The following is a 14,565-nucleotide window of genomic DNA, read 5'->3' on the forward strand; positions in this document are numbered from 1 at the left end:
TCTTTATACTACTTGCAGTAATCAAATTTCCTTGTTGCTTTTTGCTTCTATGGCATAAACATCACTACGTAACTCAATTTAAGTCACAAAATACCTCATTAAACCCCATGCAGAAACTGTTGGTAAGAGGAGGCTTGTGTTACTAAACCCTCATTTATATCTAATCATAATGATGGAACATACCATATTCTTTTAATAGGAAACATCCACAACTTGGCTTCACACCTCAACTGATAAGGGATCAGAATCCCGGGTTTTCAGTTATTAAAACCAAGTTACAAGAAACATAAGAGGGATGAAAATGGTGGACACTGGAACATTTTAGCTAGACATGAAAAAATCTGGAGGAAAAGTGGGTGACTTCAAACGTATCATTGGTCAAGCACAATGTATGCTACTCAGCAACAAAGTTACATGTAGTTTTCTGCAATTGTGCTGCAAGAGAACTGAGAAGGCTGCTGAAACTTATCTTTACACAGTGAATGTGTGATCAGCCAATGGCACAAGATACTCCATTACTCTGACAGAAGCCAAAATTCAAAGCGCAAAAGCTATATGACTGCAGAGTTCAGCTTAAAATTGAAAAAATACATGCACCTCCCAAACCACACACACACACACCCCCCCCCAGTACTCAAACAAACGCCAAAACCCCACCAACCACTCAACAACCCACTCAACAAACCCCACCCCTTTCCTGGTTACCTTAATATTAATGGTTATTAGGATCAGTTTGAAGACTAATTCTACCCAGCACTCGAACTCAGGTGAAGCGTCTTTGTCTACAAGACAAAGAGAAGTAGAGAAATCCCTGTCTGAGGGCATGACTATTCTGTGCATTCAGTAAAAGCAGTAGCAAATCAGGCAGCAGACTCTAGTTTACATAAAAGTAGAACGAGGAAACAGTAAGTGACCTTTCCCTTACAGACCTTCTCAGACTTCTCTAAAAGTCACTCCAAAATAAGCATATAAAGCAAGGCTTGCATCAATCACCATGAAGCACAGAGGAACCTCTTCTCCAAATCGTCTCTCCCCCACCCCATGCTGGTTCTACTCTCTTTTCCAGGCTCTTGATTTCCCTTCTTTTAATGCTCTTTCCTGCTGGTTTACAGCCCTTCACGCTGTGGGAGCCAGCTCTCTGCTGCCAGTGACTCTTGTTACAGTACCAGGAAGGCACACGTGTTGTCCATTTCTTCCAGGTGCGTTTTTTTTTATTCAAGTCCCACTGAAATCAGTGGGAGAAGTCTTGGGGTGTTGGATCAGAACCCAGTATTTTCAAACCTTTTGAAATTAAATGAACCCTACAGTTTGTTAAAAAGTAGATACTGGAAATGAGTCTACACCCAGCTAGACGGTTCTTGAGACAGGAATTTCTGAGGTCAACGCAAGCAAGCTTGACTTGCTACTTTTTGTTTTGTTTTGGTTTTTTTGTTAGGGCACCAGTAACACCATTTTAGAAAGCCTTCTGAATTTCCCATTTGAACGTTTTCAACAAAATGCTATAGACATATATAAGTAACAGTAAGGTACTCCGCCAGGTTGGTCTAGCGAGGGGACATCATCTAGCCCCATCCATTCTCAAATGTCACCTTTATATAACAGCTACTGTTGGCTGATCAGCTCTCACAATCAACAGCTCAACTTTCATCTTCAAGAACTTTTCATAGGCAATTAGCATACAATATTAGAGAAGATGACCAGGATTGAGTTAAATACTCTGAGCTTCAAAAAAAGCATTAAATGTAAGATTATTTTCAAGTGGATAAGGTGACATGGACATGGCTGACAGTTTTAAGTGTAATTTTTAGTGCAGCAATCCATTGTTTTGAAGATAATATTAAAGAAATTTGAGTTTTCTAATTGTAATGAGATTTTCAACTGATGTTTTGAATACCATGGTGGATAATTTCAGTCACTTGGTTTGGCATCTAATGCTTCCTCCATCACAGGACTTGTATGGGTCAGTCAAACATTTATACAGTAATGGGGCAGCAATTTTGATTTTTGTGACTATCATCAGCTGAAGGATTTTGTATTTTCTATATTGCTCAAGTAACTCATATGTGTCAAGAAACAGAACCATTTCTCAATTCTAGCCTACCCTGATGCCTCTCTGTATTCGTTACAGATGCTCTTCTATTACCTTTATTACATGTCAGAAGAAAAACATCTGACATTTTATGAGGAATAAGCCCTAGCAGCAATGTAAAGTTCAAGTCTAAACCAGAAAGTTTTCCTTTCCATAAGGCCCCTTTTCTTTTGTTTAGGTGTCCATGTTTTTCCCAACATTTTAAAACATTGTATGTATTTATGCTGGAATTTTCAAAGCCACCAAGAGGGTTTGGATGCCAGACTGCAGCTCTTTTTAACAAGATCTGAACATCCAAATCCATACACAGATTGAATATACATTAGGCTTTGTATATGTGCTAGCAAACAGCTAGCAGAGCTAGCAGCTATGCAACACCCAAAAATATACTCAATTTGATTCTGCAACACTTTAGTTATTCCAACCAGATCATCTACAGGGAACTAAGCCAGATACTGCCAGATAGTGAGTTGGTTCTGTTGTGCCAGATACCGAGAGCTAGAAGCTGCAAAGCCATTTCACTTGCAAAGTAAGCCAAATTCTAAATATAAACCTCCCACCACAGCATATTCAATTACAAAGTTGCAACTGCCTCCTATTCCAATTAGACTTTTTACAGGATTTTAGGGAACACCACTCTCCATCCTCAGCCAACCAGTGCCAGTTCCCTCCTGCAAGGATTCCTTCTGTGTCCTTCACCCCCAGAGGGCTGGTTTTCAAGGACAGATGTAGTCATCACATATTGGGAGGAGGTCTAATCCCAACGGCTCCACATGCCTATGATGGCCAATGAGATTGCCAATTGGCCTTTGACTCCATGAGCTGTAGAAGTATAAAGCCATGTGGGCACAATCATCAGTCTGGTGCTAGCTGGTGTTCTAGTAACATTTTTTGTCAGGGTAGCATTTTTTGGCTTATAGGTCTCCCAAAGAGAAGAGTTAAACAATGTTCTTCAGGAAGCTACATGTCACTTAAAGAAAACAAGTGACAGTGCAGAGAATTGATGGCAACCAAATATAAATGATAGTAGGAATTGGCAGTGCAGTAGACAGCAACAAGGGTTCATTTTTATTGGAACTACTTTTATCTAAAACTGCCCTAGGAACAATACCTGTCTTCAGTTGAAGATAAAATACAAACTAAATATGGACTTGTGTAGGCAACTAGTGGTTTTAGTGTCATTTTAGAAAATAGGTATATATATATATGTATATTTATAACCTGCAAATGATGATTCCCTAAATATATCAAGGTTTTTCCTTTTTGCACAGGAATCTGCTTCAACATCAATTTAATGATTACTACTGGTAGATGGAATTTTGATATCCATTTGGTAGTGATTTACACCAGTGTTTTCAAGGCTGCCAACAAGCAAATCCAGAAGGCAGGAAGCCAAGATTCCAGAAGAGACAACTGTCTTTTATTTTATAGCTTATGCATTTTGAGCTTAATATGATTTTCCACTAACAAGTTCTGTACCTTCTCCAAAGTGCTAAAACTGGTGTGCAGAATTGCAAAGTAAGACAGCCTCTTCCAGGCAAGCTAATATTAAACTTATGGTAAATTATAGAAGTTATACTGTTTACTTAGGGAAAAAAAAACAGTAAGGTTAAAAGAACTACTCATGATTTATTGCAGACACTTGTTTCAATGGTCACATTTTTAAGCTTGACTATATATGAATCAATGATATATCAGCTAGGTGTTATTTCCTGTTTGATACAGAATGGGCAAATACCTAAGAGACAAGGAAAAGACTGCTGTAACAAGAGGAGCACAGAGTATGCATTGGTTATATCATATGCTTGATAAACAGGATGCAAATCATATAAAATCTTTTCAGAAAGGCATCAAAACCAAGCTGCATTTGAAGGAGCAAAAAGGGCACAAACAGAAACAGTGTTTTCTCACTTTTCAAGCAGAAGTATAGGAGGTGGGCACACGTTAGCCTGGTGAGGTCCAAATCTTGTGCTAAATATGATGACTGAATGCTTTCTAATGATAATAATACTATGCGAATAGTATTCCATTTGCAACAGCAGTATTAGTGAAGAAAAAGTTATTCATCCATTCATCTAGACTCTATACATAAAATGGGGCCCTAGCTACCACTTCATATCCATCAATGTGAAAGATCAAACACAGTTTTGCTGTTTGAAGTATTTATCGTTCCATCGATCACCTATTGGAAAGGTGACACCTATCAGGGCAGCGTGTGCTCATTGCTCCTCAGAGCAATAGCTACCACTTGTTCATTATCACCTGAAACTAAAATCAGATTAGTTAAGTTGTTGACAATATAGAAAAGGTAGTTCTGTGTGCCATGTGTGCCTCCTGATCTATAACTGCACAGAACTGAACACCACAAAGAACACCTCTCATTCTAATAGAATTTACTTTGCAAATTAAGACACATAAGTCAAAAGTGAACAGGCTGTAGATAGCGTAATCTTAACAGGTAGAGAAAAATATTTACTCTGAAATAATGACAGTAAATTGATATTCCATGTTCAGATATGAACTGGGAATGACTCCTCTTCTTTGCTTTCCTCTTCCTGGCACCGGTTTTTGTCTGACTGTAAAACTTATCATCCCGTCTCCTTTCTTAGTAACGTTTGTCTATCCCAATGAATTCCCAAATTACATCTCATTTCATACTCCTTGGCACTACAAAGAACAAATGTCAGCTTTAAAAGAAGCACTCTTGCATAGCAGCATGGATCCTGTTGCATGACAGTACAGTGCAGGTGTAGCCTTAGAAACAGGACCTCATTCAAAGACAGGTTATGAGCCCACAGGCTGTGAATCTTGACATGCATGACTGAGGAAATGACAAAAGCCACTGCAGACATGATGCTGACCCCACAAGATCATTCATTCTAACCACACTGTATGCTTTTCCTCCACCTGTTATGACCTGTACAATATATAGCTCTGTACACATCCAGCTTGTAACAGATGCCTGGGCACCAATTAGACCCTTCCCTATAGCACAGCTTGAATACACATGACGCAAAAGACTTTTAAATAGACACTGCAGAGAAACCAGAGTTACTCTAGATGTATTTTCTGTGTATTTTATTGATCTGATACAATATACAAGCATACACAGCAGTATAGGCATGTGCGTGTATCTGGATACACATATATACACAAAATGCCATATGTATGATACATACAACAAACAAGGCCAGATTATCTGGTCTTGCAGAGATATGCCCAAGCACAGGATCAAAGACCAGGGTGGAGGCATACAAGCCCTTCAGAACTGTGACATGGTCTGTTCCTACAGCTGTCTGGGGACCAGGACAGCTTCTGTAACAGGACAGAAAGACAACAGGTATCTACTTTAGATCTAGTAAGACAGAAGATGGTTGTTTTTATCTTATCACTGGTTATTCTGTTTTCCAAGGGTGCTCCATTATTATTCAGATAATCATGACTTGCGGGGCTTACACCAGGAGATAAATGAAAGGTGCACAGAAACTGCTAAGTGGAATTCCACAGCACAAAGATAGCTAATAAAGCCCACCAGAGAGCCATAGCAGATGATGGAACTGCAGCAGGCCCAACAGGTTGTTGAGACCCAGATGCTGAGGTGTGGGAAGTCTGGGCAAACGCTCGAGAAAGAGCTCGACAGGAATCCTTGCTTTATTCTTTGCCCATCCCCAATTCTGCCATACTTATAGGTCCCTCTGGTACCCTCTTCTAATACCACCACAGAAGCGGTAAGAACCCACCAGCATGCTAATAACATTTTTCCACAGTAAAGAATTACTACTATTTATTTGTTATTGACATATTTTATGAGAAAAACAGTAGAATTGTTCAAGTTGGTTATCAGGCATCTGGCTGTGTAATTTACATAGGAATCCACAGTTGTTGGGAGCTGAAAGGGGAGAAGCCTCATGGCCTCACAGTGTATTCTGGGAAGACCAATCTGGATAGTTACCAAGTTTGTGGCTATTAGATATTTTAATTTTTCCAGCTAATGAATACAGAAATAATATTGGTGATATAGCTCTGACAGGCATATTTTTTCTTGTTAAACAATAATAAAATACATTTTAAGCCGTGTTTATTACTATAAACTATTGTCAGTTAATAACCTAGACTGGAATTTCATCCTCTGTTGCAAGTTCATGGCTTGGATCAATAAGACATGTTCCTATCATTTTCCCATCAGACATTACTGGAGAAGCAGTAGGTGTCTGCACTGTAAGTAAAGAGAGAGAAGGAGAAAAACTAGGGGTCATGGTTGGTGGAGGGTATCTGAAATTATGGATAAGGGGAGAACGAGGGTATTTTTTAAATGCTTGTCCTGATGTTATATTGGGCATTCGCGGTGGCACTGTCCTTATGCCAGGCTGAGCTACCGATGTTATCAAGGGAGGAGGGAAAACAAGAGATTTCCTCTCCTTAGGGAAGCTATGAATGTATATGTTTTCATCCTTCAGTTTTGCAATATCATTAAACACTGAGGCAAGAGATTGAAATCTGGGTTCCCAGCTGAGCACATAATCCCACTTATAACCACCTCGGGGAGCCTCATCAGAGGTGCCAAGAGTTGCAAGCGAATCATACCCAGAGTCCTGGCTATCTGACACCAAGATGTATTCTCTTGTGAGGTCTGTCATTATGTCTTTCTCTTCTATTCCAATTTTCTTTAGTGCTTGAGACAACATTTTATGCGAGTAGGCTGTGTCACAGGCTTCTCTGCCTTCTCCTTTAATGGCCTGTAAGCTCTCCATGCTTTGCATGGTAGTCACAACATCTGTTTCTCCAGACTGACAGGAGAGCCGATCAGACTCTCTTGGGATCCCTGAATCTGGCACCCGTGAGCCACACTCGCTCAGTGCTGAGCCAGCACTCTTTCTGCAAGGATGTTCATTGATCCTTTTGATTTCCTCATCCTCTGCAGTTTCTCCTTCGGCAGAACTGTGCCCACTGGAGTCTGAATGCCTGCAGGGGACACCATCATCCTTCCCCTCTCTGATTCCTGCTAGGCTCAGCCATTCCGCTATGGTACCCATGGGAAGCATACTGCTCTCAGTAGTTTGGATTTTCTGGCAGTCCTTGTCTTCGCTGGATGAATTCACATCAGTAGCTGAGGAGGATACTGCTTCTTTTTTCACACAAGAGTTCATCAGCTCTTTCCTCTTATGGCTCAGAATAAGTGCAATAAGACTGACTGCAAGCAGTAGGAACACTATCAAGGAGATCGAAACACTAATGGTCAGGCTGTATGCTGACACTATGGGATAACTCTCAGTAGAATCAGAAACATTTACCAAAACGGTACATACTGCGAACTTTGACTCAATTTTGGGGCTATGAGCTCTTATCAACAATTCCAGAGTGTCATCATTCCTTTTGCTGCCATTTTTTGTTCTGTGAACAGTCTGAGTCAAATAAATATTACCACTGGTTTGATTCACAGAAAAGAATGGAGAAGTTTTTATCAGGGAGTAATGAACAACTCCATCCAGTCCACCATCGCTGTCTGATGCTGTCACTCTGCCAAGCAACTGGCCCGCTTCGTTCTTCTCAGGGACGTTAAAGAAATACTGATCTTGTGTAAAAACTGGGTCAAATTCATCTCTCCCCTCAATATCTACCTGAACTGTAACGGTGGCCAGTGAGTCACCTTTGTCTTTTGCTTGGATTATGAGACAGTACCTATTCTGACTTTCATAGTCAAACATTTGCTTTGTATGAATATCTCCTGTCAAAGGATCAATGAAGAACATGTCATGGTCTCTAGGAGCTTCACGATGAGCCAAACATGAAGACTGGATGGAGTAGGTAAGGTGTCCATAGGAGCCTTTATCAAAATCCAGTGCATTAACAGAGCACACAAAAGAAAAGGTAGGGAGATTTTCACTGACAATGCAGCTCAGGCTGGGAAACAAAAACAGGGGGGCATAATCGTTGTCATCTAGGACATTAACAAGAACAACAGAAAAAGCCACATTTTTTACATCAGTTCCTCCATCTGTTGCTTGGATGACCAAAGTGAATTTCGTGGTATCCTCATAATCCAGCGTTTTCATCAAATCCACTGATCCCGTTTTCCCATCCAAGTGAAAATGTCCCCTGTCATTTCCAGAGATGATAGCATAAGTGATCTCTGCGTTAGTGCCTGCATCGTGGTCGTTTGCTGAAACTTCAGTGACATGGCTACCTACAGGGATGCTTTCTTTGATGTGAATATGGTACTCTGGGCTGCTAAATACTGGAGAATTATCATTAACATCGAGCACAGTTATTAGCACAGTAGCAGTTGAATTCAAGGAAGGTGTTCCACGATCAGAGGCGAGGAGAACCAAACGGTGAGAAGAAACCGTTTCCCTGTCGAGAACATTGCTCAAAACAAGACTGCCAACAAGTTTGTAGGATGTTTCTGACTCCATAACACTTGTTTCCACAGTGAATAAATTCTCAGCATTGCCATCAATAATAGAGTATTCAACATATGTGTTTTCATGTGTCCAATCATAGTCGATGGCTGAAAACGTGAGGACACTTGCTCCAACTGAGGCATCCTCACTCACACTAAGATTGTACAGAACCCTTGTGAACTGAGGGGCACAGTTATTTACATCTTCTACACGCACCTCTACGGAGGTAACTGCACTCAGAGCGGGACTGCCACCATCCATGGCTTCTATCAGGAGCTGAATAATGGAAATCTTTTCCAGCTGTGTCACGGGTCCTGTAGTAAACACTGAACCTGAAAATAAAACAGAATTAATGAAAGCCCACACTTCACACTCACTAAGGCAAGTAAACATCATTCCAAAAGTTGAATCTAATCAGTCATATTTGAAAATGACTAAATTGTAATAGCTGCACACCCCAAAGTAACTCTCACATCCAGCGAGTAGTCAACAGCTCAATTTCTTGACGGAGATCAGTTATGAGTGGTGTCTCCCGGAGGTCCGTGTTTGGACCATCACTCTTCAATATCTTCAATGACATAGGCAGTGGGATCAAGTGCATGCTCAGAAAGTTTGCAAATGACACCACACTGAGTGGTGCAGTTGACACATGAGAGACAGGATGCCATCCAGAGGGACCTGGACAAGCTTGAGAAGTGGGCCTGTGTGGATCTCATGAGGTTCAACAAGGCCAAGTGCAAGGTCCTGCACCTGGGTCAGGGCAAGCACCAGCATCAATACAGGCTGAGGAATGAAAGGATTGAGAGCAGCCCTGAGGAGAAGGACTTGGGGTTAATGGTGAATGAAAAGCTGGACATGAGCTGGCAATGTGCATTCACAGCCCAGAAAGCCAACCACATCCTGGACTGCATCAAAAGAGGTGTGATCAGCAGGTCAAGGGAGGTGATTCTCTCCCTCTATACCAGTCTCATAGACCCCAACTGGAGCACTGTGTCCAGCTCCGGGGCCCTCAGCACGGGAAAGACATGGACCTGTTGGAATGGGTCCAGAGGAGGGCATGTTTCCCTGGAAACATGCCCTCCTCTGGACATCACATTTTCCAGTGATCTATTTGAAGATGTCCCTGCTTATTACAGAGGGGTTGGACTAGAGGACCTTCAGAGGTCCCTTAAAATCCAAACTATTCTAAGAAATCATAGCTAACGCTGTGAAGCCAAGGCCTACCCACAATGATGCAGTATCAAATACACATAATGCATTTAGACCAGCAAAAATTTCTCTTCTTAGCAACGGGCCAAACATACAAACTGCATAAAATAAAAAGCAAAACAAAGCTAAGGAAATATAGGATCCTTATTAGAGATGGCTATGCTGTGTGAGTTCATTACTGAAGGTCGTTATTTCTCCCGTTTTGCTTGCAATCCAGTAACAGTATTATGGGCTGTTTTGTTATTTAGATAGGTTTGCCAGTAAGTTATGTAAACACCTTTCATTCAAATTGCTTATCTAAACATGGGGATTAGACTAGGTGATCTTGAAAGATCCCTTCCAACCCAACCCATTCAACGACTCTATGTTCATAAAACGTCTACTTCATTCTTCACAGTATATAGCTAAGCACCACAGAGACAACACTGTGTGACAACTTTCTGTCACAGCTGAAAACAGCCACTAGCCAAACATAAAGACAGGTTGGTGAACACAGAGTAACAAATAGATAAAAAAGAAAACAGCTTTAACTGGGTGTGACATTTGCATATTCAGTGTTTGTAGCTACCATCACCCAACAAAGATTGCATTCAAAAATTCATCTCATGTAAACACCTGGGAACGGCAAATAAGCAGTAAGAACTTGCTCACTGAACAACAGTTACACATCATTTTTGCAGTATCTAGTAATCTCTGAAGCTGATATTCCCCAAAGTCTTATGTACACATCCATACAAAGAAAGAGACACACGTAGTTTTCTACCTGCCAGTGTTACATTAGGCAAGAAAATTTAAATGAGTAAATCTCTTAACTATTGAAGAAAATTATGTACTTTGGAGAGAGTGTTCTCAATTTAGAAAACTTTTAAATTCCATTTAGAATTGCAGGATAATATAAGCTCTCTAAAGAAGAAATCCTAAAAACATACCGCCCAAGCTGTAGAGAAGCTACATTATGATAGGTTCAACTTATACTGAAAAATAGTAAGTATGAACTTAAATTGAATGAAATGTAATACATGAGCTGAATCAACACAAAATGTACAGCAACTTTTCTATCAAATCACATCAGACAAATGGCACCTATAGGATGTTGTGACTAGCTGCCTTGTGCGTTGTTCAGGGACAAACTGATAACTCCAGTCTTCGATGTGATCACTTCTTCAGCAGTAATGGCAGATTTAGCCAAAGCATATGGTAGACTTTGGACACCAAAGACTTTCAGAACTCAAGTGATCACTGGCAACAGGTGAGGAAGCGCAATAGCACTCTTTAATTTCCATTGAAAAAGCTGAAATAATAAACCATGCTTACAGACTCACCATTCTTGTGATCAATGGAAAATCCCTCAGAGGAAGAGAGGATTTTATAGGAAATCATTCCATTATGGTTCGAATCCCTATCCACAGCAGAGACTGTCAGAACAATGGCATCCATAGAAATGAGCTCTGGCAAGGTCACCTGACATATAAAGCAAAATTACAGTTTTGATTTAGCTTAATAAAAGATTTTGAACATCAAAATTTCCTTCATTTGATCTTATTAGAAAACAACAAACACAGTTCCCAGCTTTGGAAAAAGTTTCACCTAGCTGTTTTCTTTCTGGGACAAAACTATAAAGAGTTGAGATACTGAAAACAATGCATACAATAGAGCTAAAACTTACTAGTTTAAGCAGTAGTAAAATCCATCTAGTTCCAGTTCATTATGACAATGAGTTTAGTGAATCACTGAATTTCTTTTTTCAATAGTACACTAATGAATGGAAGGAATACCTACAATGGACTGCAACTAAAATTAGCTTTTCTCCCTGCTTTCAGAAACACCTTGATTTTTGTACATGGAATACAGTCTGCAGTCCCTAGCTGGAGTATATGATTGACCATAAAAAAAAAAACAACACATGCACCCTGAAAATTCCAGCACCAGAGCACTTAATCATCACTGGATTATTCCTATAATTTAGTTATTAAAAATGCTCCATTTTTTCTTCATATAATCTAGGAACCAAGGAAGTCCTTTCCTTTCTTAAGGGCTTCCATTATATGAAGTTCAGATACAGTACTTTTGTGACCAAAGTTTCCTTCCGCTTTATAAATCCAACTGCAAATGAACAGTATGATACAGCAGCTACCTTTGTCGTAATTTCAAGTGTTAGTTTAAATAATTTTAACAGAGTGATTATATGTATATAATAGCCATATATAATGGCTATATATGAAAAGTATAAATATGAAAACTTTCGAAAGGACAATAAAAGGGTAAAAATTACAGGATGGTGAATAAGGAATTACACATATCATCAACTGAAGAGAAGCAGTGTATCTTACTGTCCAAGCAATACATAAAAACATCAGGATTGTAGAGAGAAAAGCTCAGCTGTTTACGTTGGCATAGTCCATAGAGCTACACTGTTTTGCATCAGTTAATAATCCTGCCTTTAATATCTGCTCCAATCTACCAAAAAATCCTTAGCACTTGCACAGGCAAGTACTTGCCTAAACTGTTCTCCATATGAGGGTTAAGGAAAACTTAAAGCAAGGTCTAAAAATCCCTTGAACATTAACAGTGCATCTTTTTTTCCCAGAATTTAGACTTGTGAGTTTAAGTGGGCAATTTACACAGATCCTGACAACTCAGGCACCTGAAAGTTTCACAGGTACCTACAGTCTCTCCCATAGTTATCTAAGTGGCTAAACTGCTGTTCCTGCACATGCTCAGAGGTTGAAATTTTTTTACTAAGCCAAATATTTAGACTTATTTCTTGACTAAATATGTCTGAGATTTATAAATGAAGCATTATTAAATCCAAGTCTTCTGTGGTGCCTCATATTTTTTGGCTCTGAGCACATCTACCACACACGAAAAGCACCAAGTCAAGCAAACAGCTCAGTTCACAGGACTGCAGAATGACTGAGGCTGTCAGGCACCTCCAGAGGCCATCTTGTCCAACCCTTGCTCAGCGCATGGTCACCTAGAGCAGGGTACATAGTTGAATTTTTAATATCTCCAGGCATGGAGACTCCACAACTTCTCTGGGCCACCTGTACCAGTAGTCAGTCACTGTTAGAGTTTAAAAAAAAAAAAAAGTCTTCCTAATGTTTAAACAGAATTTCCTGTATTTCAGTTTGTGCCCCCTGCATCTTGTCCTGTCACTGGACACCACAGAGGAGATTCTCTGTCTTCTTTACTCCCCCCACTAGTATTCACACACATTGGTAAGATCCTCCCTGAGCATTCTATTTTCCAGGCTGAATGATCCTTGCTCTAGGCTCTCTTGGGCCTCAGCCCAAGCCCCACAGCCTAGCCCCACACAAACAAGTCCTAAGGAACACCTCCTCTGACAGCCTCACCTTTCCTGTGACAGTCTTATTGCAGTCTAACTTCACCTGGAGCTCCAGGATTTGTCTCTCTCCCATCCCTAACCTTAACTCCAAGCTATTACACATGCTGGGCCTTAGCCCAAGACCTAGGGCTGATGAAGTCAGGACAAAATCCTTTAGGCAGCCTACCCTTGAGAGCCTTGGATGACACTGTGCTCACTTCGGCAGCACATATACTAAAATTGGAACGATACAGAGAAGATTAGCATGGCCACTGTGCAAGGATGATAGGCCAATTCATGAAGTGTTCCATATTTTTTTAGGGATCTGGGGATGCTGGCTGACGGCAGGCTTAATGTGGGTCAGCAGTGTGCCCTGGCAGCCAAGAGTGCAAACTGCATCCTGGGTGCATCAAACTCAGCATAACCAGCCAGCGAAAGGAGGTGATTATCCAGCTGTATTCAGTGTTGGTGTAGCCTCACCTTGAATACTGTGTACAGTTCCGGGCCCCACAATTTAAGAAGTGTGTTCAGGTCCTTGAATGTGTCCAGAGCAGCGCAACAAAGCTAGTGAAAGGGCTGGAAGGAATGTTCTATGAGGAGTGGCTAAGGACTTTGAGCTTGTCTAGTTTGGAGAAAAGAAGGCTGAGAGGCAACCTCATTGCTCTTTACAACTTCCTGAGGAGGGAGAGAGGAGAGGGAGGTGCTGATCCCTTCTCCCTGATGTCCAGCGATAGGATGTGTGTCAATGGTTCAAAGCTGGGCCAGAAGGGGTTTAGACTGGACATTAGGAAGCATTTCTTTAGTGTGAGGGTGGTCAAACACTGGAACAGGCTTCTTAGAGACGTGGTCTTTCAGTGTTTAAGAGGCATTTGGACAATGCCCTTAACAAGATGCTTTAACTTTTGGTCTGCCCTGAATTGGTCAGGCAGTTGGACTAGAGGATTGTTGTAGGTCCCTTCCAACTGAAATAGTCTATTCTATTTTTATATGTTCCAATTCATTTAATCATTTGAGTGGCCCATAGTTATCAAAACACCTTTGGTTCAAAACATTGTTGGACACCTTGACTTTTACAGCAGTCTAGCAGTTCAAATGCTTGTCCAGAAGTCCAGAAGTTGAGCTTTGTTCCCTTATCAGTCTAAGCAGGGAATGTTGAGGAGATCAAAACTCATATTTCTCACTCCCTATGGAGTGCCATTGCTATATCGCAGGGTTACACATTAGAAACTATATGTGCATAATTTACCACAGGGCCATATGCTACACCTCTGTGAAATTGTGTAACTGAAAATGAAGAAATTCATGCCATAGTAACAGAGCCAGAATAAATGTACCAACTTGTTTAAAATTTTCTCAGAAGAAGGAAGTTCTAAACACTGGACCCTGCTCCCCAAACTAGTTTGGATTATATCCAGCAACTCCTAGTGATGAATGTATGGTGTATGGAGTACAGCTAGCATTCACACCACTTTCCTTCTGAAGTCAGAAGCCACAAACATGAAAACTGAATAATTGCCTCAGTCCTTTTAGCAGAATTCCTA

At 40.6% G+C, this 14,565-nt stretch overlaps 1 protein-coding gene and 1 non-coding gene across 2 annotated transcripts in view; one reads left to right on the top strand and one right to left on the bottom strand.

Annotated features, from left to right (window-relative positions):
* Nucleotides 1-6,198: 6,198 nt before the first annotated feature.
* DCHS2 (dachsous cadherin-related 2) overlaps nt 6,199-14,565 on the bottom strand; it is a 73,530-nt gene continuing 65,163 nt past the window's right edge. The window contains 2 exon segments of the mRNA XM_074147883.1: nt 6,199-8,822; nt 11,022-11,160. Of these exon segments, the coding sequence (XP_074003984.1) occupies nt 6,199-8,822; nt 11,022-11,160 (2,763 nt within the window).
* On the top strand, nt 13,235-13,341 carry LOC141465148 (U6 spliceosomal RNA). The gene has a single exon (XR_012463277.1). It is a non-coding gene; the product is annotated as a U6 spliceosomal RNA (small nuclear RNA).

The sequence above is a fragment of the Numenius arquata genome, chromosome 5 (genome assembly GCF_964106895.1).
Source record: "Numenius arquata chromosome 5, bNumArq3.hap1.1, whole genome shotgun sequence".
Lineage (NCBI taxonomy): Eukaryota > Metazoa > Chordata > Aves > Charadriiformes > Scolopacidae > Numenius > Numenius arquata.